This window comes from Eptatretus burgeri, chromosome 7 (assembly GCF_056783735.1).
Source record: "Eptatretus burgeri isolate ZD-2024b chromosome 7, Ebu_testis_v1, whole genome shotgun sequence".
NCBI classification, from domain to species: Eukaryota; Metazoa; Chordata; class Myxini; order Myxiniformes; family Myxinidae; genus Eptatretus; species Eptatretus burgeri.
The window spans coordinates 96,474,717-96,500,780 of record NC_140967.1 but is presented as its reverse complement, the minus strand read 5'-3'; the positions used below and the strand labels follow the sequence as shown (position 1 = coordinate 96,500,780).

General features: G+C 48.8%; 1 protein-coding gene across 5 annotated transcripts in view; it reads left to right on the top strand.

Moving 5' to 3' along the window:
- Positions 1 to 12,515: 12,515 nt before the first annotated feature.
- The window catches only part of LOC147023849 (RAC-alpha serine/threonine-protein kinase-like), a 176,522-nt gene continuing 162,973 nt past the window's right edge, over positions 12,516 to 26,064 (top strand). Inside the window, exons 1-2 of one of the 5 annotated variants that reach the window (XM_085889707.1) lie at positions 12,516 to 12,806; positions 15,301 to 15,474. In XM_085889707.1, coding sequence (XP_085745833.1) covers positions 15,429 to 15,474 — 46 coding nt within the window. In that variant the 5' untranslated portion in view covers positions 12,516 to 12,806; positions 15,301 to 15,428. Of the gene's footprint in view, positions 12,838 to 12,867; positions 13,013 to 15,300; positions 15,475 to 26,064 lie in introns of those variants that run through there. The other 4 variants (XM_085889710.1, XM_085889708.1, XM_085889711.1 and 1 more) reach the window with 4 other exon arrangements.

Below are 26,064 nucleotides of genomic sequence, written 5' to 3'. Positions count from 1 at the left end.
TCCGCGATACCTTTCTATTGGCACGACAACCAAACTCGAGGCCACACCCTCGGCACCGCACATGGTGATCTTCTGCTGAGCGAAACAGATAGGTGCAGCACCGGCTAACAGAGCAAATCAGGTGGGTACAACTTCCCTTCTAACTATGCTTGTACACTGTGTCGGACCAATGAAGGAAAGGAAAACCGAGACGTATTTGAAATAACAACCAACAATTATTTATTTACGCACATGATCATTCAAATGTGAGTATTTACAGGCTCAAGGCACAAAAGAGCAGATTTAATGCGAACATGTATTCTTATACACACACACACACACACACACACACACACACACACACACACACACACACACACACACACACACACACACACACACACACACACACACACACACACACACACACACACACACACGCATTTAAAGGCCATTTTCCCCGCTAAAGCAGGGGTTAGCCATTCTTAGCAGTTAGCAGGGGTTAGCGAACATGTTTTCTTATGCAATCCTATATCCACAAAAGGCACATGGCCATCATCCAATCTGGGGAGAAAATAAAATGAAGACAAGAAGAACTGAGAAGAAAAGCAACCTTCCTCACCTCGCACAGCCCAACGGGGGCTTTGCCAGTCCAAATATACTGGGGGAGGGGTTTACAAAAATGATGGTGTGGAGTGGCATGCCTGAGGCGGCTGCATGTCCCATTGATTTGATTCTACACCAAGCAAACGCTCCGTTACCCATACACAGCACTCACAACCCTCGGAATATTAGATCTTACTGTTACTTTGCACCTTTGTGATATGGGTCTGCTTTCGTTCCAACAGGGACAGAGAGAGAGAGAGAGAGACACAGTTGGGGAAGACAAGATGGACCCCCTTGACCTGGTACGACAGTTGCTGAGAAATGGCGCATGTCTCGATCTGCGAAGGTTCCTGAGAATGGGTGGTTGCACGAGCTGCAAAGCCCCACAACCATTGGAGGGTGCAGGTGTTCCCCGTGACCGTGGTAAATGACACACTTGTGCTCTGTTGTTTATTGAGTTGATGCTTTGGGGACTGTGCCAAACACCGATGGCTGTGAGGTGTAACGACCCCCCCCCCCCTGCACAATGAGGTGTAACGGCTTCTTGATCATGCTGGCACGTCCCACACAGCACACCAAAACAAGTGCACCGCGATCCGCTGACCGCATCCGCGGGGTGCCACAGAGCGCAGGACGGGAACCCCCTGCAGAAAAGCCAGCTCTTAGAAGCTCATAATGAGAAGATGCCAGATGCTTGTGACAAGAAACCAGGACTGAAACCAGACACTGCTCTCTTGTGAAACTGGTATATTAGACGGCCTTTCATTGTTACTCGTGCCTGTAACTTCATCCGTTTCTGCTCTGTGATCCGCTTGAATCGGTCCCGATTTATAGTTGGTTACTTTGGGGCGTGAACACTTTATGATCCGATCAATACATCCTGATTGGTGGCATTATCAAGGCGGTTTGATTTATGCTCCTCACCCGGTTGGTCCGAGCCGTGGTGGGCGTGTATCATTTTTGATTCTGTTTTGGGCCAGAAAAGACAAATTATGGTAGGTTTCCATGGGGGTTGTAGGGATAAGACAGATCGGGAAAGAAACATTTAATACGATGGACTTAGGGGTTAGAAACACAATAAAGCGGGGGGGGGGGTGCATGGATCATCTATCTAATACATACGTAACACATATATAGCCACATAAACACGGGACATTTACCTAAACACTATAGTACAAATATCTAGATCTTTAGACTCTCCCAAATCACAACACTGATTGATATTGTTACGGATTCGCGCCCGCCGTCGTGCTGACGGCCACGTAACTCGAATCGCGGCACGTCGCCCACCGGATGGACAATCCAGTCGTGACCCTCTCGGACTAACGCCGGGAACCAGTCACGGGTGGACCTTTCGGTCTCACCGCGATCGAGCCAATCAGCCCCCGCGTGGGATAGGGTTGCTCGCCAAATTCGACCTACCTAAGTACCCACACGGAGGGTAGACCGGGCGGTCGCACCTCGCCGCAGGTCGACTTCGGACATGGGCCACTTAAGCGACCCGTTCCATACTATCGGGATAACCGAGCGGTGTTATTCGTCGACCTCGACGGTTCGATTAATTATCGGGCGTATTCAGCCCACTACCAACCCTTTACGTGAAGCAAGATGAGGATTCAATGAAAGAAATGACGAAGCGAAGCGGGAAACAGTTCAACATAAAGCACATTTATTCGCGATGAACGGAAAGCACACATATTCAATTCCACCAAAAGCACATAGAAAAGGAAAAGAAACACAATGCAATTTTACACAAAAAGCAAATGCGACAATGCAGATCTAATACCGATTACGCGAGCACACGGCAACACTTATACAATTTTACTTCACAGACGGCGCCGACAACACATACCCAAAACCAAGAAAAAGAACACCCTCAAAGATGAGGCGGGCCTGAGGCCGAGACCGGGTCGGGCCTACCCGTCTGGTGATGAGACGCGGAGCGGCGATGGTGCCTCAACTCCGCGGGCCTCGCGGGCAGTGTCTGGTAGGGGGTGGGAAAGGGGCCCCCTTGGTCGCACTATCTCAGCGCGGGGGGAAACAGGAGGGCGTTGCTGATGCTCGGGGTATAGAGGATTTCTACTCTGCCTCGAGTCCCGCGACGAGCGTCTCCACCTCGGCCAGGTCGCGCCGTCGGCCTCCCTGGTGTGCAGCTCCCTGCACGATGCGAGCACCCCCTCGTCTGCCCTCGCCGCCTCTCCACAGCTCCGTCCCCTTCGCACACGACGACGACCAACTCCTTCTTGCTTCTTCTTCCCAACTCCACCGCCCGCGAAGTCTTAACTCTCTATTCTTGACGAACGCGGTCGCTTATATAAGCCCCGTGGCTTCGCTCTCTCATCTTTGACCCCCTGCCTTCGACCTTTCACCTCGCTCCCCATTGGCCCGAGAAAAAGTGGGCGTGAATGCATTTTGATCCATAAATTTGCATATAGCGACCGCTCTCCAACGCCCTGGAGGCGGGGCCAAATCGCCCCTCGCTCGCCGATTGGACGGAACAAAAGTGGGCGTGTCGTTTTTGATCCGTTTTTGAAGTGGAAAATCCATGGTTTTGTACACGCTGTTCGGCGCGCGCCCTGCACGAGTCCAACACCGGAACCCACAAGTGGCGCAAGAACGGTGGCGATGCGACGGTTGCGAGGTGTGACGTGAAGCGGCGCCGCGGTGGGTGGTTGATGTTGTGGTTGGTGGTGGTAACAATGGCGGTTGGTCCAAAATAAAGATAGTAAAAGAAAAACGGCTATCCTGAAGAGTCGCAGCACGCATGAATAACATTTATTCCCTCTAGACAACGGGTTTGGGCCTAACTACACATATACTTACCGAGATATCTCACCTAAGGGACCTGAAGGGTCGTCAAATTTTCGTGTGCCATCATGTGTAGTTTTCCCCTAGTACATTTTACCTACGGATCCCTGAGTGCGACATTCATGGTATTCGTGTCCCCAAAAGAAATAACCTGAGGGCTGCGTAACTACCTAAACAAACTCACTCACACGGACGACTTAAATAAAATTGCCGGCGCTAGGACAGACATGCCGGGGGCGCACTCATATTTACAGTACATCTTAACCTTAACTTACAAATTTTACACTAAACCATGGCCCAGGATCACTGAACTCTGCAAAAGAAAAGCAGTGAGCAGGGAGCCAGGCTGCCCACATGCAGTCTCTGGCTCAAAACAATGCAGGTGACAGGGAACGTGGCTGGCGGCTCACACGCAGTCCAAGGCCTTCCCTTTTGAACTGAACGCAGTGAACCACACGGTGCATGGGCTGCACAACGCAGTCTCCGTGCCAGCTCAAGTGGCACACGCAATGAGCACAACGAATGGATGGATGAACACAAACATGGTGCACGGGCCGCCACTGCAGGCCCGTGTTGTAGCTGCCAACAGGGCAGTTCTCGCAGCTTGCAAACTGTTGCCTTGATCCTGGCGCACATGGCAATGAACAGGGGGGGGGCAAAGCAAAAATTGAACGGGGCTGGTGAACATGGGCAGTGGGCATGGCATGGCAAAGGTGCAGGCAACACAGCCCGCAGAAGAAGGCCGCTGCAGGCAAACACAGCCGGCAGATGAACTGGCCGGCACAGGCCTTGAAGTACCACAGCTGCAGACGAAGTGGGCCGGCCTTTGCCTTGCAGCAACGCAGCCAACAGATGAAGCTGGCCAGCCTTTGCCGTTCAGTGGAGGTTGGTGGAAGGAGTGCGGTGGTGCTGGCCACTTGGAAGGTGGGCTCGGACCTACCTACCTGTCTCCCTCCCAACCTATCGCCTTTGCCTGTCACTGTACATACCCACTCCCTTAATTTGTGAAAAACCAATTTAGCCCCAACTTATTATTTTTTTTTTTTTAATTTTTACTTCCCCACTATAAATCGTCCCCTAACCCCCTTTATCGTCCTTGTTCGGCTAACCTATTCTGTCACCTAGCCTACTCCCAACCCCTACGTTCCCTTCCCGGAGGGGAATAAGGGAGAGCTAACGTCCTGTGTCGAGGCCCAACGAAGCCTCAGAATGGCCTCCCCAGAGTTCGGCGATCTATAACCAAAGTGGGTCCAGCGGCCCACAACGACAGCGAGGGGATGGATGGTGCGGAGGGGTACCCTTCCTAATCTACCCTATCCATTTAACCATTAAACTACCCCGGGGCTTTCAACAAGCGCCTCTCGCTTAAACTATTGGTTCTAACAACCGATTCCCGTCGCCTGTGTTGGTGTCCTCACAATTTCGGGCCTCGCCCCCCCAATTTTCTCTCCGTGCCCTCACACGGTCTCATGGCTGGGACACGTGGCTCCCTTTGGCAGGCACGACCCTCTGCCGATTCTCCCGCTATGGCACCCCCGGGCACTACACTGCCTCCGAGCCTACCAGCTCCCTAACACCGGGGAGTGCCCCCCATGGCACCTCCCCTGAAACGCACACGTGGCAGGCTGGCTTCCCAGGCCCCTTTCCGAGGGTCACCCTTGCCCACAACACTGCCCACGCGGCTAATGGCGCCCCGGGCCCCCGCACCAAGCAGGCGCACCCGTGCCCACTACTCTATCCCGGCCCCCCATGGGCCCATGGCCTACCGCGGCCGACTAGCCTGGTGCCCGGGGTACCCACTCAGCGATACTCACCTTTCGCAGCCACGCTCCCAAGCCCGTCAACAGGGCTCCTGCACCCCTCCAAATGGGTCTCGAGCCTACTTTCCCACCAACAACAAAACGACCTCCATTTTTCAATTTGACTAACCCCCTAACTCACTCTACACTGACCGCGGGGGTCCCTTGGGCGGGAGTCACTCCTCCCCCCAATCACTCATCGCACCATGCAGTCCCCATTCGCTCCACTCACACAGACCCGCTGGCCTCACTCACTCAACAAGTACTCACCTCACAACTCACCAACTCTTCAACACACACACCACTGAACTCTGCCATCCTTCTAACTATATCCCCTAACTAACTCGTGCTCCCACGTCGTCCCTTAAACTACAGCACGTTCCTTTTAACACTACGTAGCTAAGCTACGTCCCCTCTACACATTCAAAGTCTGTCACTGTCCTCAAATCTCCCAAAAATCAATTTCCCAACCTAAAGCTCACTAAATCCCTCTACCTAATCCATTCCACGGACTCCATGAGGACTTACCCCTGCCCCATGAAGTCGGTCTAGCTAAGCTAACCCTTCCCCCTAACTAGTTTTTATCCTGTGCCCAGGGAAGGGGGTCTTCCACCCCTTGCCCAGGAATCCTGTGCACCCGAAAGTGAGGCTTGTTTTTTTTTTTTTTTTTTTTTTTTTTTCATGCGCACCACCAGCGCGGCAACTCACGCTCGCACCTGCCCGTGACGCCATGCAGCTGCACGTGTTCCTCGTCCCTCCTTGGACGGTATCATCCGGCAGGGATACCCCTCCTGCCGGATTCCAACCCCACGTGCAGCCATGGCCTCACCGTGCGCATAAAAAAAACACAAGCCCCACGTCTCGAGGGGTTCCCCACGCGAACACATGTGCTTCGCCCGTTGGAGCTTAACACACACGATCGCGTGGAGAACCCGTCCGGTCCAAATCCATTTGCCTGCCTAAACTTTGTCCGTCCGCGGGATCGGCAAATCCACCGCGTACGTTTCCGGACCGGGGACTTCACTCTCGCAAGCGAGCACGTGGTGGTCTCGTGCGTTGCACAGCACGGACCGCGTGCTCACTGCTGGGTGAACCCGGCACGGTCCCCGAAACAACTACAGCCGCTACCCGGCTTCCTTTCATCACATGTCTCCGTCGTCGCCATTCGACCCACGCACACCTGCGTGTTACGACGCACACACTCCACTCCATCACATTCACACCGGGAGACGCGGCTGCGTGCTCCCGCATGCCAACCGACATCTCCCTCACATACCGCTCTCTCACACACACTGTCTCCCTTGCACTCGGCCGTTCACTCACGCATGCCTCACTACTCACACAAACCATACTACTTACACACGCGGGGGCACTCACCCGCGGTGCCTCATCCACACTCCGTGCCTCACTCACACACGTGGGGGCACTCACCCGCGGTGCCTCACTCATACTGGCCGTTTCATCCACACACACGGCCTCTCTCACACACGGTGCCTCACCCACACACGGCGTGCTGGGAAGCACGTACTCCGGCACCATCGCCACCACACCACTCACACACGGGGTCGCTTCCACACACGGGGACGCACTCACACCTTGCACCACACACACAGGGACAACCACACTGGGGATTCGTGTCCCCACAAGGGTCTCCGGGGCCTCTATACCCCCCAAGCTCTCCGTGCACCTGTCCACAGCACCCGTCCCCTCAACCTCGCAAAGCACGACCGAACCCACCTGGTCGTGACTCGCCTCAAGGGGGCATACTCCCTCCCCTTGTTCCTGGAGGAGGCCATCCAACTGCTCGCACCGGGTCCCTGCACGCTCCGCGAGCTCACCCCCATTATCCTCCACTACCTCCGTGTGTGTGTGTGCGTCACTTACCCCGTCTTCATCGTGTAGTCTTTCCTCTATTTTTTCTGTCTCCCGTGTCTCTGCCAACTCGGTCACCTCTTCACCCTTTACCTCCCTTGTCTCAACTATTATTATTTCCTTTGTCACGGCCTTCATGCCCGCCTGCAGGCATCGGCCCATGTTCTGCGTCTCACCCCGGAGCTTTTTCGTTTCTTCCCTCATTTGCTTGCCCATGCTTTTCATTTCGTTTATAAATTCATTTGCGTTTGCATCCATTTTCGCTGTCATTGCCGCCAGCATGGCGAATAGCTGGGCCATGTCGGGTGCGCTTGGGTGAGCCGTTTCGGCAAGGGTCGGCGGGTTTTGGTGGAGAGGGGGGGGGGAGGTGTCATACACCGCGGCCGCTGCCGCACCTATTTCGGGCTCTGGGTTCAGTTGGGCGAGTTCGTTTTCCTGTCCGGGCATTCCATCCTGGGCCATGGATCCTACACATTCTACATCCATTTCTAATACCCCCGGCTCCCGCTCGCCTTGAGACGCCATCTTGCTTCTCGTGAAGGGTTAATTTAGCTCGCTCGTAATTTGGAGGGAATCGGGGGTCGCTTCTCTCACCCCTGGACCGATTCCCATGAATTTAGCTGGAGACAGGAGAGCCCGTTTTCCTGTTCTCCGATACCAGTGCCTCGAGGAGGGCGATGGATTTGTATCGCACGACCTGACACCAGTGTTACGGATTCGCGCCCGCCGGCGTGCTGACGGCCACGTAACTCGAATCGCGGCACGTCGCCCACCGGACGGACAATCCAGTCGTGACCCTCTCGGACTAACGCCGGGAACCAGTCACGGGTGGACCTTTCGGTCTCACCGCGATCGAGCCAATCAGCCCCCGCGTGGGATAGGGTTGCTCGCCAAATTCGACCTACCTAAGTACCCACACGGAGGGTAGACCGGGCGGTCGCACCTCGCCGCAGGTCGACTTCGGACACGGGCCACTTAAGCGACCCGTTCCGTACTATCGGGATAACCGAGCGGTGTTATTCGTCGACCTCGACGGTTCGATTAATTATCGGGCGTATTCAGCCCACTACCAACCCTTTACGTGAAGCAAGATGAGGATTCAATGAAAGAAATGACGAAGCGAAGCGGGAAACAGTTCAACATAAAGCACATTTATTCGCGATGAACGGAAAGCACACATATTCAATTCCACCAAAAGCACATAGAAAAGGAAAAGAAACACAATGCAATTTTACACAAAAAGCAAATGCGACAATGCAGATCTAATACCGATTACGCGAGCACACGGCAACACTTATACAATTTTACTTCACAGACGGCGCCGACAACACATACCCAAAACCAAGAAAAAGAACACCCTCAAAGATGAGGCGGGCCTGAGGCCGAGACCGGGTCGGGCCTACCCGTCTGGTGATGAGACGCGGAGCGGCGATGGTGCCTCAACTCCGCGGGCCTCGCGGGCAGTGTCTGGTAAGGGGTGGGAAAGGGGCCCCCTTGGTCGCACTATCTCAGCGCGGGGGGAAACAGGAGGGGGTTGCTGATGCTCGGGGTATAGAGGATTTCTACTCTGCCTCGAGTCCCGCGACGAGCGTCTCCACCTCGGCCAGGTCGCGCCGTCGGCCTCCCTGGTGTGCAGCTCCCTGCACGACGCGAGCACCCCCTCGTCTGCCCTCGCTGCCTCTCCACAGCTCCGTCCCCTTCGCACACGACGACGACCAACTCCTTCTTGCTTCTTCTTCCCAACTCCACCGCCCGCGAAGTCTTAACTCTCTATTCTTGACGAACGCGGTCGCTTATATAAGCCCCGTGGCTTCGCTCTCTCATCTTTGACCCCCTGCCTTCGACCTTTCACCTCGCTCCCCATTGGCCCGAGAAAAAGTGGGCGTGAATGCATTTTGATCCATAAATTTGCATATAGCGACCGCCCTCCAACGCCCTGGAGGCGGGGCCAAATCGCCCCTCGCTCGCCGATTGGACGGAACAAAAGTGGGCGTGTGTCGTTTTTGATCCGTTTTTGAAGTGGAAAATCCGTGGTTTTGTACACGCTGTTCGGCGCGCGCCCTGCACGAGTCCAACACCGGTACCCACAAGCGGCGCAAGAACGGTGGCGATGCGACGGTTGCGAGGTGTGACGTGAAGCGGCGCCGCGGTGGGTGGTTGATGTTGTGGTTGGTGGTGGTAACAATGGCGGTTGGTCCAAAATAAAGATAGTAAAAGAAAAACGGCTATCCTGAAGAGTCGCAGCACGCATGAATAACATTTATTCCCTCTAGACAACGGGTTTGGGCCTAACTACACATATACTTACCGAGATATCTCACCTAAGGGACCTGAATGGTGGTTTGCGAATTTGGTAACCACAACAATATATATATATATATGTATATATATATATATATATATATATATATATTATATATATTGTTGTGGTTGAGGATATTCGCAAACCACCATTCAGGTCCCGTAGGTGAGATATCTCTATAAGTACATGTGTAGTTAGCCCCAAACCCGTTGTTTAGAGAGAATAAATGTGTTTCATTCGGGCTGCGACCCTTTAAGATAGCCGTTTTTCTGTTCTATCTTTATTTTGAACCAACCACGTCTCAACCGCCATCACAACAACCACCAACCGCAACGCCGCTTCACAACAACAACAACGCCAACAGCCACGACCTTTACCTTTACAGCACACCATCCCGCAACCATCGCATCACCGCCATTCCAAGCGTCACCGTGGCCAGGGACCGCCACTTTATACCCTCCACCACCTTCGCCTCTCCTTCAGCCATTCCCGCACCGCTTGTGGGCACCGAGCGTCAGGCTGTCTTGGACTCGTACAGGGCGCGCGCCGAGCAGCGGGTGCAAAAAGCGGCCTTTCCGAGGAGAAGTCGGATCAGGAATGATACACGCCCACTTCTGATCCATCCTATCAGCAAGCGCGGGGCGATTTGGCCCCGCCTCCAGGCGCGTCGGATTAGAATCGATATATGCAAATTCGAGGATCAGGGGAGGTTCACGCCATCTTTTCCTCCGTCCAATGGGCGAGCGTGGCTCCGCCCCCGAGCTCATCCTGATCCGGAAATTTGCATATGGGTTCTCCTGCCGTACTATAAAGCGCCGAGCACGGGGCGAATTCAGTGAGTTTTAGGCTCGGGCGAGTTGGAGAGGTGTGGCGGCGGCGGAGTGTGGTAGCAGCAGTCAAGACGGGTCTGGAGGAGAGTCGGTCTGTCGGGGTTCGCAGCCTGTCGGGGAGCTGCAGAGAGGGGAAGCCGGGAGCGCGGTCGAGGTCGCAGTGGAGTCGCTCGTCGCGGGACCCAAGCAAGCCAGCTATCCTCTGTCCCCAGAGCATCAACAATTCCCCCCTTCCCCCCCCCCCCCCCGCGCTGAGATAATGCGGAAAGGGGGCCCCGTTCCCACCCCACTCCAAGCAGTGCCAACGAAACCCGTGGAGGAGCGCGGAGTCGGGGCACTGCCGCCACATTTGCGGCTCATCACAAGACGGGTAGGCTCCGCCCGGTCTTGCGCCCACATGCCCCGTCTGCCCCCTTGTCGTTGAGGGTGGCCCTTTTTCTTTTGCTTTGGAGTATATGTGTTGTCGGCGCCGTCTGTAAAGTAAAACTGTGTAAGTGTTGCCGTGTGCTCGCGTAGTCGGTAGTAGATCTGCATTGTTGTGTTTGTTTTGTTACATTTTCTTTTGGTGCATAATTGTTGTAATTGTATATGTGTGCTTTCCGTGTGCCGTGGAATAAATGTGCCTCATGTTGAACTGTTTTTCCCGTTTCGCTTCGTCTTTTCTTTAATTGAATCTCCATCTTACTTCACGTAAAGGGTTGGTAGTGGGCTAAATACACCCGATAATTAATTGGAACCGTCGAGGTTGACGATAACACCGCTCGGTTATCCCGATAGTACGGAACGGGTCGCTTAAAGTGGCCTGTGTCCGGAGTCGACCTGCGGCGAGGTGCGATCGCCCGGTCTACCCTCCGTGTGGGTACTTAGGTAGGTCAAATTTGGCGAACAACCCTATCCCACGCGGGGGGCAGATTGGCACGATCGTGGTGAGGCTGAAAGGCCCACCCGTGACTAGTTCCCGGCGTTGGTCCGAGAGGGTCACGACAGAATTGTCCGTCCGGTGGGCGACGTACCGCGATTCGAGTTACGTGGCCGCTCGCATGCCGGCGGGCGCGAATTCGCAACAATATATATATATATATATATATATATATATATATATATATATATATATATATATATATATATATATATATATATATATATATATATATATTTGTAAATTGTGTTTATACATACACAAAGCTATTGTGTATTGTACTTGTCACTGTGCCAGGGAGATGCAATGCAGTGCATCTGGAAAGCTGGAGCCCACGGGGCACGTCATGCCAGTTCTGCAGGAAGCACATGAGGCTGTGCGACTCTAATTCAATAATTCAGTATTCCGGATGTGCCGTGGCACACATGCAACGCTCTTTAGGTGTAACCCTTTGTACCCGCACAAACCAATTCCAAGTTACAAAAATAACAAACCAACATCCATGGATTTTAGGTGATTTTAATCCTTTTTTTTTCTTTTTCTTTCTTATTCCCATGAGCATGGACTCCTTTACCCCCTGCCTCCAAATAAAAGCAATTGTTCCTGTGCACAAAGTCTCCATCCTTCACACTGTTAATGTGCAAAGCAGGTGAAATAAAACAAGCAGTAATAAAGGAGGAACACACCTTTGAGATTGAGCATTGATTAGAAGGCAGTTAAAATGGAATTTTAATTTCCCCCAAGATGCAGGCTATTCATTAAAGTCGGTATAGGGGCAGCTTACTGGTTATAAAATCTGTTGTTAGCATAAATCCCTCTTTAATTAGGATTTCACAAATAATGAAAATATTTATTGTTTAATATTTAAGTGCAGTTCATAGGGTTCCGTTGATTTTCGAGCACAAAGACGCGGGAATGTCGCGTTTAAGTTTAGGGGAAGGCGGGGGATCAGGAGGCTGATTGCGTCCGAGATGTTGTTTACATGTTTTAGTTCCTCATTCGATGCCCGACGGGTCGGTGGTTTGTTTTCCGGGCAAACGGCCTGAACGCGAGGGGCGCTGTGGCTTCTGCCGTGCCACAGGAACGCTCATTCCGTGACGCAACGGCGGACACACACAGAGTGAGAGAGAGTGAGATCAGCCGTTTACGGGAGACTGACTCCATTTGGAAGGCGAGCCTCGCTTGGGGAAAAAGGAACAGGACAGGACCAGGAATGATGAGGGGAAAAATAAAACGTATTCATGAGGGAGTTCCGTTGATGCGGTTTGTTGTTTTGCACGCGCTTTCGTTCATTCTTAAAAAAAAGACCGTGGAGGAGACTCGTGGGGCGGGCACAGCGCATGGCGGGCGGTCTTAGGAGTTTGGTGGTGGAGGTGGGGTAGAGAGGCGGGTGGACTGTCGGATGTACTGAGGGAGGGAGAGCGTTGAGAAAGAGAGAGAAAGAAGCAGGAGACTGAGAGGGCGTGTTCTAATGCGCAAACGCATGCTCGCACGTCTGTGTGTGTGTGTGTGTGTTTGTGTGAGTGAGTGTGTGTTTGTGTGTGTGTGTGTGTGTGTGTGTGTGTGTGTGTGTGTATGCGAGAGTGTGAGCGTGCGTGTGTGTACACAATCTATCCATCAGCTAACTCCCAAACAGCCTGCGATCTGGGCCTTCTTCCCCTCGTCTTTCTGACTACCTCATCCAAGCCGAGGTACGATCAAGCTGCATCTCACGCTTTGTTGGTATGTTCTGTGCAACCGAGGAAGGGGGAGGGGTGGGAAGGAGGGCGTGTCCAAGGTGTCTGTTGTATGTGTGTGTTTCATGTGTGTGTGTTTGTGTTTTGAGTGTTATAGCGACCCTTTTTCTCCTCGGTGTGTTTGCTCGGCCTACAGCGCTCTCTCTGGTACGTGAGACACGGTAAGGCTGATAGAACTGTCTTTGAAACGCGTTGGCCGTGGGGCGAGTGCGAGTCGGGATCGTTGCATCGTGTCGCTTGCGTTCTCAGTTGCGATTCAAGCTCGTCATCCAGTCCTGCTATCCTCGGTCCAGGCCCAGGCTGCACTGTTTTTTTGTCTGTGGGAGGCTCGTGGAAGATACTTCCCTGGCAGGGAGACACAGCCCATGTAAAGCTGTGTTGGACTGTTTTTTTTTTTGTACTCAAACCGTGCTGATGTAGAGACCATCACAACATGAAACAGAATGTTGTGTACCGGCTGAGGGACTTCTAAATAGCAAGGTTCGGGAATGGTCTGACCCCATGATTGCTGATCAATGTCTCGTGTTCAAACCCGAATCTGAACCCAGACCTGATCTAGAACCTGAGCTCTTAAAGAGCGAGCAAACTCGGACTTTGCTTCGTCCAAGTCGTTTAACCTGTTCAACGTGGTCTCTGTCACCCCTCTTGAGTACATCCGGCGTGCCAAAGTCATGCTGAGCATTTTATCGGAGCCCATCCCATTGGTATATGACTTGCTCAAGTGTATACGGGCATATCTTGTGATATCTGACGGAAGCGAGTCCACCGCTCGGGAGTCGAGGTTGTTTTGCTCAAAACCTTGCGTTGCATTTGCGTCTGTGCTTTCGAGCCCGAAAGAAAGATCTTGTGTGCCTGTTGCGACATTCTCACTGCTTTGTTGTGGGGTTGTCTGCGTTTGCACATTGCTTGCACCATTTGACGACCGCGTACTCATCCAGAAGCTCCAAACTTCGCATTTTATTCCATAGTGTGTTTTATTTACGTTAAATGTGGAGCAACTTTGAGGGAGCAACGTTTTGCCAAAAGCATTCGTTCTGCATCGTTAGTTTATTTCATTTGTCTCTTCTGTCATTTGATATTTCTATATAAAGGCTATTCTGCCAAAAGATCTGAGCTTTATACTGCTACTACTACTATTTCTTTAACTGCCTTATTGTGTGGTCTTCTGGCGGGGAACGTTTTCAACCCAAGTCTTTTGCGATCTGGCCATCCAGGTCTGACGTTCCACTTGGAGCTGATTTCGGCTGGAATTTTTAATTCGTTTACAGCGCCAGCAATAACTCGCGGACTCTTCATGAAAGACACAGTGGGATCTTTAACGCCCACAAATTAACCCTGGCAGACAAGACACCCATCTTAACGTCCATCCGAGGGACGTCACGCCTTGTGATGCATCGCCTTGCCTACGGAGCACTGATCTGACAGTTTATCGTGCAGGCTAGACGTCTCGAAGGCAATTGCGCCACCGCAGCACCATCCTATAGGAAAACAACAAAAATTGGACCTTTATCGTGAACTACTAATTCTGCGAGATGAAAGCTGATGGGACGTAATAATAGGCGTCCTTTAATTAGATTGGTCCAACATCCTGTACTTCTTCCTGCAACACTTTTGTTTGATCGAGTTGATTTAGTTTCGTGCAAGCACTTATCCCCTGGATCTGCAGAGCCAAGGTCCTTTTCAAGGTTTTGATCAATTTTGGTGGAAGTGGAACGGTTTGATTCTGGAGTGGCTCTTTAAATGGTCATCGGCATTCACCTTCGTTGTCGAGAAATTCCATCAGAAGTTTCCAGTGACTAAATTACAATAAATGTTCAAAACACAACCATCAGAACCCTCTCAAATAATCAGCCCAATTGACCAGCGTTGCATCATCTTAAGTTTGAACCCACCTTTAGAAGCAGTCATTGGCATGATCTGAGCTGTTTGTTTGGGTAAGTGTTTTAACCGAGTGTAACGAGACACTATTAAGGAGTGTGATAAGTGTAAGAATGTTTACAATTTATGGAACACTGACCTTAACAAGCCATCTGAAAGCTTTTTTGCATTGCAATATGTTCCGAGCTTTTTGTCTGTTGCCAAATGAAGTGAAATTCATGTATATTATGTTACAGTACTTGAAAAGTAGAGGAGTGGCTGTGCATGGAATGGGTGTGGGGTGGAGGGGGAGGGGTAGAGTGGTGGGTGCTGGTGGGGGGTTTGAGAGGAGGTTGGTAGGATGTGCAATATTGGAGTGATAATGTTACTGGAACATAAATACATTCATATGTGCGTTTGTGCGTAAATCACACATTCTAGAAATCCCCTTACTCTGTTGATTCTCGTGCTTGGACATTCGATAATTCCTATTTTTTATTTTTTATCAATGCACGGATCTGCATAAAGGTCCAAGTATCATCATTCTGTGTCACGCCGTCTATTATTTTTTTTTTCTCACCGTGCCCGACAGGTTTGTGATCATTCCCCATGCTTTATATGAGGGCCGAGTGCTCACCCAGGCAGTGAGACCACAGTGCTGGTATCATTGCCAAAGGTCTTTATAAAGAGGACTCGTGACTTCTACCTGGCTGAGTGGACATGACTGAGGTGGCAGTTGTGAAGGAGGGCTGGCTCTTTAAGCGAGGTGAGCAATTCGATGTGTGTTATTTCATGCCTACCACCAATTATTCCACCAGGATGTCGGATGACATGTGAGTTGTGGAATGTTGATCCGAATGTTTCTTGCACGGGTGTCGACGCGCAATTTAAAAAAAAAAAAAAAAAAAATATATATATATATATTTTTTTTGCCTTGTCGTTTTAACTTGAGTACGATTGTTGTTGACCGCGGTTGGCCGTAGTCTATAATGGCCAAAGATTTGCTCCAGTTTGTCCTGAGGGAATCGGCTGTAGATGTTTTTGAGAGGTTGGCACGACCCTACTCTGGTCTACACCTGGTTGCACTTCCTGATTTGAGGAGTGACCTAAGGTTTTTGAGGTCCTGCATGATGACGAATGACAGGGCTGTTTTTTTTTTAGCTTAATTTGGGGGGTATCCATGGGAGAAAGAATAATAACATAAACTGTTTAGAATGCAACGATGGCAGCCGGGATGATGTGGAGTGGAAAGTTCTAGCTGGAGAGGTAAATATACCTAAAATGGCAACGTAAACAAAACTTGTGTGCCGTTGAGAAACTTGACAAAGCGGTATTCCATTCCTTTTATTCTTCAAGCCTATATTTTAATGCTTCCTCTTTCTCACGGACTGATTTTCTACCATCATGCTCATCTGACAATGTAAAAAGTCTTCTCATGATTGCGTTACTCGAGGACACACTAAACCAAGCTTTGTTGTGGTCTGCCGAATTGCAGTCTGACAAGTGCCGCACCTTGTTTACGTGGGATGTGAATCGTTGCTCTGAGCATGGGAAGACTATTAAATTATCACTATTTTTCTTTGTTATCATGGGGCAGCCAGACGCTAGACTCTGCACTTGGGTTTCCCCCTGTTTTCAAATTTCTCGAGTGTTGGGTTCCGTGGCAGGAAGGATTGGGGCATCGAGGGTGAGTCTGTGGTGTGGGGTGGGAAGGCGGGCGGGGGTGCATCGGGAAAGAAAGAGGGTGTGCAGATGAGCTCCACCCGGACGTGGCATGGACGGTAGCTCTGGGCCTCTGCAGGGGGTGAGGCTTGGATTTCCATTGGCTATCAGTCAGCCCTCTGACAGGCCCATGGGTGGTCATAAGCAGGCCATAGTGTTGCTGCAGTTGTGTGTGTGTGTGTGTGTGTGTGTGTGTGTGTGTGTGTGTGTGTGTGTGTGTGTGTGTGTGTGTGTGTGTGTGTGTGTGTGTGTGTGTGTGTGTGTGTGTGTGTGTGTGTGTGTGTGTGTGTGTGTGTGTGTCAGGTGTTTCCTAAGTTTGCTCCACATGGCATGAAATAGCAGCAGGGGATTTTGAAGTTCCTGTCGCACACCCTTAAATTAAGTACAATGTGCTTTGTAAGCACTCGCTTGGTGCATATTCTGCTTATTATGAGATGTCGATGGAGCTGTTTGGTTATTTGTTTGGATGGAGGTCTGCAAACACACAGGCAATATTTGTGCTCATTCCAAATTGCTTTGGGAAGATAGTGGTGGGTCTTCTCAAATCACTGCAGTCCCTATACGGATAGCTTGCCTGCCATGGTACTTGGTAGGGCGTTCCAAGATTTCTCATCCAGGATCCACGATATAGTCCAAGTCAGGATGTGTGGGAGTTGAACGTGGTGTGATTCCCAGCATGATGCTGCTCTTGGTTGTGGGGCTTGGAAGTTACATGCAGGGTAGGTGAGTTGCTGCAGGGCACTCAGTGGATAGGACATGGTGCACTCACAAAACTCAGGTAAGACAATCCTTGCAAGATGAAAGTGTGAGGTTTGTACTCATTGTCTGCTTTATGCAATTGTGTGTATATATAGAAATATATAGATATTTTTAGTCAACCTTTGTCACGAATGAGCTGTTTGTCCGTACAAATAGCATTTGGTTCCTGGGATTTCCGTACTTCTTTCACATTTACTATTGGGGTCAAAATAATAATTTATTTTCTTTTGATACTGCATCCCGTACTGGCTTTGCTGCGCTGCACATGATCCAGAAGATGAGAATGGGAACAGTAAAGAGCTGCAGAAATGTGCAGCACAAGCTTTGTTAGGCCTGAGCTGACGACGTGATGTTCCCAATAGTGTCGTTGACCCATATCCCACTAGTTTTGCCCACGACCTGGTTTCTTTCTGAAGGCGATGTTTTTAAACAACCTCTTTGGCAGGATAAGGTGATCTATATTACAAGGGGGCAGACATATTGAAGAAGGGTTAAGCGATTTCAACCGCTTAAACATACGAGTAAAGTTGGTTTGTTCACCCCTCGTTCTCTCTGTTGAGGAAAACACAAACAGATGGGGGAAGGGAGACGGCCGAGGGAGGGTGAGGGCATCATTATTGGGAAGAAGGGAATGAAAGGCGGTTTGATTTGATGTTTGTAGGGGGGAGGGGCCTCACATTCACCAGGGCCTTGGCAGGTGTGCCGCTTGTTATGCCAAGGAAATGTTTATTTCCTTTTTACACGATCTCTAAGATCACATGTTAACGTTGTTTACTACCAATTCCATTTTACCTGGAAGGGCATTTCATCGTAAAGCGGATGTTAAAGCTGGCCCACAGTAGTAATTGTATGTGGTTTGTACTGAAGACCTGGAGGGTTTTCCTGTTGTGACTTCTGCAGTGCATGTCTGATGCCTTTCTAATTCCTGCTCAGGAACCGGCCACTGTCGCACCCATTTCGTTTTCACCAATTTGTCCCTGGTTCTTTTCACAAGGTCTCCGTGCACATTGCATTCACGCTCCCGTTGAAGTTTCCTCTTGAGTCAGAGGAGGACTTCTCATTTGTTTTCCACTGAATTTGTTCTAAATAATTTATTCGATGGTAAACTATGTTGGAGCTGCTTTTGGCACGCACTCAGAGCTTAAAAGGCACAAAGATGGCGTGGTTTTTGTCCCTTGCTTTGCCACCCCCGTATGTCTTGAGCAGTCCCTCTTTCTTCCCTGCATATCCTCTAAAATTTAGTCAGGATATTACATCAACATGCTTATTACCATGCTCTTTGCAGGCCAAGTTGATTGATGAGCCTTATGATTTGTACATCAGGCCCTTTTATGGAAATGTCGAGTGGGGAAAATGGACCATCGAGCCTCTGGAAGTCAGTCCTGATCACCTACAGATGCACCTGAGATGATGCCACGACTCGCTTGTCACCATCTTTCTTGAATAATCGAATTGGTAGGCATACGTCAATTTTACGGCCAAGATGAGGAGCTCCAGTTTCTAATCGATTTGTTCTCACAATGGAAAAGCTCGTCCACTTTGTCGTGGCTCGTTCCACAAACATTTATCCGTTTTGAAGGCGTGGAGCAACGCCTAGTTCCTTGAGGCACCTCCCAAACACCTCCTGCAGTGTTGTTGAAAGTTGAATTTTTGGCCATCATGCGTTTGATTGATGGCTGCAGGATGCCGGCTGATGTGCTTTTTGTCGTTTTCTCAAAGGTTACGCATCATGTGACCTGTTATCGAACTTACAATGTCTTATGTTGCTGCTGAAATGGAATCCTCTCGATCGTTCACACGTCGGTAGGATGTGGTGTTGCAGCCTGCAGTTCATTTAATGAAGTAATCTTTTTACCATGCCAAGCATTTTTCCTCTTTTTTTTTTTTGTTTATTTACTTATTTCTATTTGCAGTGATCGAAGGTTCAGGGAGGACCTTGTGCATTTATCATGTTGAGGACAAGGACATTATGAGCTATTGATATACTTTCACGTGATTAATGACATTGAGGTAGAAAATGGATGGGCTGGCTGTACGGTGAAGAGGTACGTGCACTTACCTGCGAGCTATCTCGACCGATAACCCTGGTGTTTCGCATGCAGGGTGAGGCGTCGATGTGTGCACCGTCCGTCGGAAGGGACGTTAAGCCGAAGGACCCGTCTGCCAGCATCGGGTCGTCGGTGGACTTTCAAGATCCCATGGTGTCTTTCTCGAAGAGTATGCGCATCAGCGCCGGCACTCTGGCACAAGTTACAAATTCCTGATCCGACTGCTGGGAAGGTAATGGCAATCCACCTAGTGTAATCCTCGCTGAGAGACTGCTTCATGATGATGACGATGAGAGAATGGACAAAGAAAGCGACATCCTTCGTGGGATTTGAACTTGGATCCTCCCATCATGAACTTCGTGCTCACGTAGCAACGCCAAACAGACCAACAGACTGATGGGCTTTTCGTAAATGTGTTATGTATAACTACACAGAACTGCTCTCCTCATATCTATTGGTCAATTAAATAATAAGAGCACCTGATCGACGTCATCGTGATTATTCAAGCTGAATTGAATGTAATAACAGTTAATATTTCCGCATCGTTGACGTAGAATTTGCTCCATGATAGCTTTTCTTTCGTTTTTGACAGGGTGTGGTGCATATTATTGTAATTTTCTTCAGACATAAGATCCATATTCCTTGTGAAAATTGATTTATACGTGCAGAATGCATTAACGCTTTCAAATGCAAACGCACAGGAGTTAAACAGCCCGGTGCTGTGGCCTATGAATCGGGTTTCTGAAACTCCAAAACCTAAATAATTCAAAACTACTCGTGCCATTAGGGCTGATGGGATAGCTTCGAGGTAGGGTATTTGCTTTTCAGCTCTCAGGTTTGATTTGGATTCCTGACCTAACTACGAACTGTCACTCTGGTGTTTTGCTGGCAGTGCGTTGCATCAGTCCTTCTGAGTGCGGTCCTTTGGCGGGAATGTTAAGCCAGCTGTCCTGCCAGCTAGAATTTGCTGTTGGATGTTAAATATGCCATCCATCCATCATCCATCCATCCATTGGGACCATACTCTGTGCAGAGCGTTGGTGCTGCCTAAGCAGTCTCCTTGGCTATTGGGCACAATACTGGACGGGTCGCCACCCCGACACAGGATACCAGCAAGCTGGCACTCATTTTGCTGACCTCGGAAGGATGACAGGCAGATTCAACCCCACATGGTATTAATTCAACAGCTATTGGGATTTGAACTCAGGATACTCGGATCCCAAGACCACCACCGTAACCATTAAGCAAACACCAGGCAAAATATGCCATGGTGCCTTGTTAAAAACGAGAGAGCCATTGCACGCTGGTATTCTGGGAAAAATCATGAATTCCCGCCCAATTGGATGAGGCCTCCTTCGACAGAGCTGGAATTGTGTACACGGTATCGTTTTTGCTCGGACGCGTCAAACGACTGCTGCGATTTGTTTGGAGACGCGCAAGTTGTCTTCATCATTTGAGGTTACGTCCAAAAGGAAGGTGCAGAGGTGAAGCAGTTGCCTCTGAGCTGTCCAGTGCAGTTATGGTTCTCAGCACCGACTATAAACCGTTTGATTGGTGCTTCCCCAGTGCGTTTCATCAATGTGTGTGTCGCTCGTCGGATAGATGTTGAGCCGGGGACCCATCCGCTGGCGTTGATTGCCGATAGACATTAAAGATGGGTCTTTTGACGAAAGAGTAAGCAAGTTATTGCCGGTCGCTTGGCCAGATTCCAAATCCCAGCCTTAATTTGCCCGAGAGAGGGATTGGGCACCAACGGGCCGGTGGTAAGCAGTTTAGGTGAGGGGTTCATTCTGCCTATTTGCATCCTTAAAAATATAAATGTCTCCTTGCCCTGAGCTGCTTACTACTCCAGTGGTTAAACTAATTTATTTGTTTGTTTTTTTTATCAGCGATTTGAAAACAAAAATACAGTTTGTGGAAGTTGCTGCTGTCTGACCACATTTCATCTCGAAACTAGAACTTTCATTCACATCTCTGGAGGCCTCACCGGGCCCGTGAATAATCTCAGCCACTTGTACTGCTCGGGTTCCTGAAAAAAGATTAAACGAATCGGATTTAATCGCTTTGCCTCACCCAAAGATATTTAATTGGTTGGGGGCAGGTGGGTGTGAGGAAAGACACGTTTTAAAAATTTCTTTTTCCTGGCCATTGCTGTTTTTAATTGTACGCTCTCAGGAAGTCAGGCGCCCCGTCTCGCTTGCTGCGGGGACACAGGCATTTGGCCCAGGCCAAATGGGTTTTGAATTGTCGTTTTGGCGCCGCGACTTGGCTGCCAAAGTGTGGAGCACAAGGCGAGTTATATATAATGCCGACGCGACGCCTGGCTGATTTTATTGACCAGCATCAAATGCAGACGGAGGGGCAGAAAGCGACCGAGCTCGTGAGTGCAAAGTACACACGAGGCGAAACTAACACTCCAGCACTCCACATCGCAGTGTTGGGTTCAGGTCATGTGATGTGCCATGGTTGACCTCTTCCCTCCCTCCCCCTCCTCTCTCCAAACAAGGTCATGTCTGCCATTCAGCATTCTCAACTATCAGCATCGCTGGTTATTGGTGAATAGTTCATTGAAGGCAGTCTTACTGTGACTTCCCATGCTGTTGTCTGCCAATTATTTTGGTCTTTGTTTTTCCTTCTTTAATCTCGTTCCACTTGCATGTTTCCTCATTCCTTGGACGTATCTTAGCTTGCAGTAAAGGGGGGGGGGGGGATTTATATGCAAAAACTTTTTTCTTTTTTCAATTAAACATTGTTACAGCAGTTTTGGGATTCCTGGGGCTTTCATCATGAAACTTTATGATGAAATACCTTCAGACACTTTGGGAAAGAAATTAGTGTCGAGATTGTTTCATACCACGTGCACAAGTCAATTTGAGGTGTGTGTGTGTGTGTGTATGTGTATGTGTATGTGTATGTGTATGTGTATGTGTATGTGTGTGTGTGTGTGTGTGTGTATGTGTGTATGTGTGTATGTGTGTATGTGTGTATGTGTGTATGTGTGTGTGTGTGTGTGTATGTGTATGTGTATGTGTATGTGTATGTGTATGTGTATGTGTATATATATTGGTTTTGTGCCCACAAGAAAGTATCCAGCATTAAGATTATTCTTCAGTGAAGCAAAACCCACACTTGTTTCAGCTTGTTGAACAAAAAGGTGATCATACCGTCGTTTTGAGATTGGTTATTGTAAGCACTGGCATTGGTATAAGTCGCAAACTTTCTCTGTTGAGTCACCTCTCAATCGAGTGAAACGGTTGAAACTTGAAGAAGGACATAGTGAACCGAAGGTTACCTTGGTACGCTACTTGTATAAAAACAAAGCCTTTGATTAATTATTGATGCCTTTATGCGAATGTCAAGTGCACACATGTTTTTGTGAAGAATGGAATCATATTGGGTGCTTGTTGAAGTTTTTTTTATGTTTTATTTTAAAATATCGGAGTATTCTCTTGTGTTATTTCTTTCAGAGGATGTCCAGGATTTGTTTTAAGTGTGTGTGTGTGTGTGTGTGTGTGTGTGTGTGTGTGTGTGTGTGTGTGTGTGTGTGTGTGTGTGTGTGTGTGTGTGTGTGTGTGTGTGTGTGTGTGTGTGTGTGTGTGTGTGTGTGTGTGTGCACTTTAATGGAATGTGCAGGATTGCAAGTTGAATCATGGTGACTTGTCTTAATAAATTTTATAAATATACAAAACATTTTGACAATGTAAAGAAGCACTTTTTGGGAGGTTTTGAATTGGCAGCCCAATGCAAAATGTGATTTGTCTCAAGGCATCATCAATAAAGGAAACACACACACACACACACACACACACACACACACACACACACACACACACACACACACACACACACACACACACACACACACACACACACACACACACACACACACACACACACACACACACACACACACACACACACACACTTCTTATGCACAACAGCCGTGTGCTTTGGGGACCATGCGGTGCGGTATGGCTGGGCTTGTGTGTGCTTGCTGGAAAGCCAAATTAGCAGCTGCCTGGGCATTCCAATCCTGTGCACTCATTGCATTCCACAGCGGGTTGCAGAGGGTGCAGGGGAGCTGGGAAAGCATGAGAGGCCTAAGGGAAGAATGGAGCGGTGGCAGAGAATGTCTGACACGATTGTATGTCTGCTGACTCGGTGTGGACTTGTGTAGTACTACCCAAAAAATAGAGTGAGGAGAGTATGCGTTTTGAAGCTACGAACAGAGACGGTATGAAGAGGGGGTTGGGGTAAGGGTGAAAAAAGTCTAAGTTTACAAAATCTGACATCCTGCCTTGACACGGCTGTGCTTCAAAACGGTGACCGATGTGGAATTTTGCACGCTTGTTTTTTTTTTGTTTGCCTCGAGTGATTTTGTGTTGTGTTCTTTTTTAATCCTGATAAGATCATAAGGCCTTCACAAATTTCCAATGACAAATTTTGGAATCCCTGCTGCAACCGCCTGAACATTTCTTCCCCAAATGAGATTCGTGTTAAAAAAATATTTAAAAAAACCCCACGACAGCAAACCATCTCACTCGTTCATCGGAACGGTGATGGTAATACAAATCTGATTTTGAAATCCGAACACTGACTGTAAGCATCCGCATCTTGGATTCTGTTTTTCAATCCAACGACGTAATTAGCACTTTTCATTTTGTTGATAGGAAAGGAGGAGGCACATGGCAGGCACGTGGAATACACAGAACATCCTCGAAACGAGGTACTCACATATTCCAAGAAACCCCAATGCTCATGTTATATACAGTGCCGATAGAAATCTACACCCCCTTTCAAAAATTTCACCTCTTGTTGGCCTATAACCTGGAATTAAATTCCAATAAATGAGACTTTTCCCACCTTTTATTAACACGTCGTAACCCACAACTTCCAAGTGAAAAACAAATTCTACAAATTTCAGAAAATTAATTGAAAATGTAAAGCTAGAATATCTTGGTTGGATAATTGTTCACCCCCCCTGAGTTAATACTTCGTGGAAGAACCTTTGACAGCAATTACAGCTGTGAGTCTGTTGGGATAGATCTCCATCAACTTTGCACACCTTGATTGGGCAACATTTGCCCATTCCTCTGTACAAAACTGTTCACGCTCAGTCAAGTTGCTTTTGGAGCATTGATGAACAGCAATCTTCATGTCGTGCCACCGATTTTCGATTGGATTTAGGTCAGGGCTCCAACTGGGCCACTCAAGGACATTTATCTTTTTGTTCCTAAACCACTACAGTGTAGCTTTGGCTGTGTGATTAGGGTCATTGTCAAACTGAAAAGTGAACTTCCATCCTAATTTCAGCTTTCTTGTAGAGGGCAGCAAGTTTTCCTCCAGGATTTTTCTGTATTTTTCTCTATCCAATTTCCCTTCCATATTGACAAGTGCCATAATCCATGCTGCTGAGAAACATCCCCATACCATGATGCTGCCACCGCCATGCTTCACAGTCGTGATGGTGATCTTTGGGTGATGTGCTGTGTCGGGTTTGTGCCAAACGTAACGTTTTGCATTTAGGCCAAAAAGTTCCATCTTGGTTTTGTCAGACCACAAAACGTTTTGCCACATGGCTTCAGAATCTCCGGAGTGTTTTTTTGCATACCTCATTCAGGACTCAAGGTGGGCTTTTTTGAGTAATTGCTTCCTTCTTGCCGCCCTACCGTGCAGGCCAGACTTGTGGAGTGCTTGAGATTTTTTTTATGCACACAGTGACCAGTCTTTACCATAAAGGCATGTAGCTCTTTCAAAGTTGCCGGTGGCCTCTGATCAGTCTCCTTCTTGCTTGGTCATGCAGTTTGGAAGGACGGCTTGATCTCGGCAGGGTCTTGGTGGTACCATATGCCTACCACTTCTTTATGATTGTCTTGACTATGCTCCAAGGGATATTCAAGGCCTTACTCTGATCTGTGCCTTTCCACAACTTTATCCCAGAGGTCTTTTGAAAGCTCCTTGGGGCTCATGGTTGAGTCTTTGCTGTGAAATGTACTACCCAGCAGAGGAAACCTCCAGTAACAGCTGATTTTATACTGAAATAATCAGAATTATTGCAATTTAACACAGGTGGAGGCCAATTAACTTGGTGTTTGATTTTAAAGGTGATTGGTTACACCAGAGCTAATTTACAATTGCTATTATAATGGGGGTTGGACACTTATCTAACTAAGATATTGTAGTTTTGTATTTTTAATTAATATTCTGAAATTTGTGGAATTTGTTTTTCACTTGTAAGTTGTGGGTCACAATGTGTAAATACAGGTGGAAAAAGTCTAATTTAATGCAATTTAATTCCAGGCTATAAGGTAACAAAAGGTGAAAATTTTGAAACAGTGGGTGTACACTTTCTATAGGCACTGTACATTTTGCGATAAATGCAAAATCCATTGGCGTCTTTGTCAATTGTATCTCATCTATCTATAACTCCAGCAGTGTGTGTGCGTGCGTGCATGCGTGCGTGCGCGTGACCGCTGTTTCTCGACAACCACTGGTCCGATCTAATTGAAACTTGCCAGATATATTGCTGGGGACCTGAGGATTTGCCTTTTCAAGGTTTGATATTAATCGGACAAGTGCTTCCCAAGTTATGGCCATTTATTTACCAACCAATGACAAGACACGTTGTTGCGTGGGCGTAGCCGATGGGGGGAGGGAACCTCAGCCGCGTTCCCCATTACGGGTTACAACGCTCAGACTTCCGGATAGTGATGACTTCGTGTATTCTAATAATTTCTCGATTTCTTATGCGCATTTATAGATAAACACAATGCCCCAAGTTATGATCGTTTTCATGTTAGACGGTGCATAAATTTCGGTAACATCAG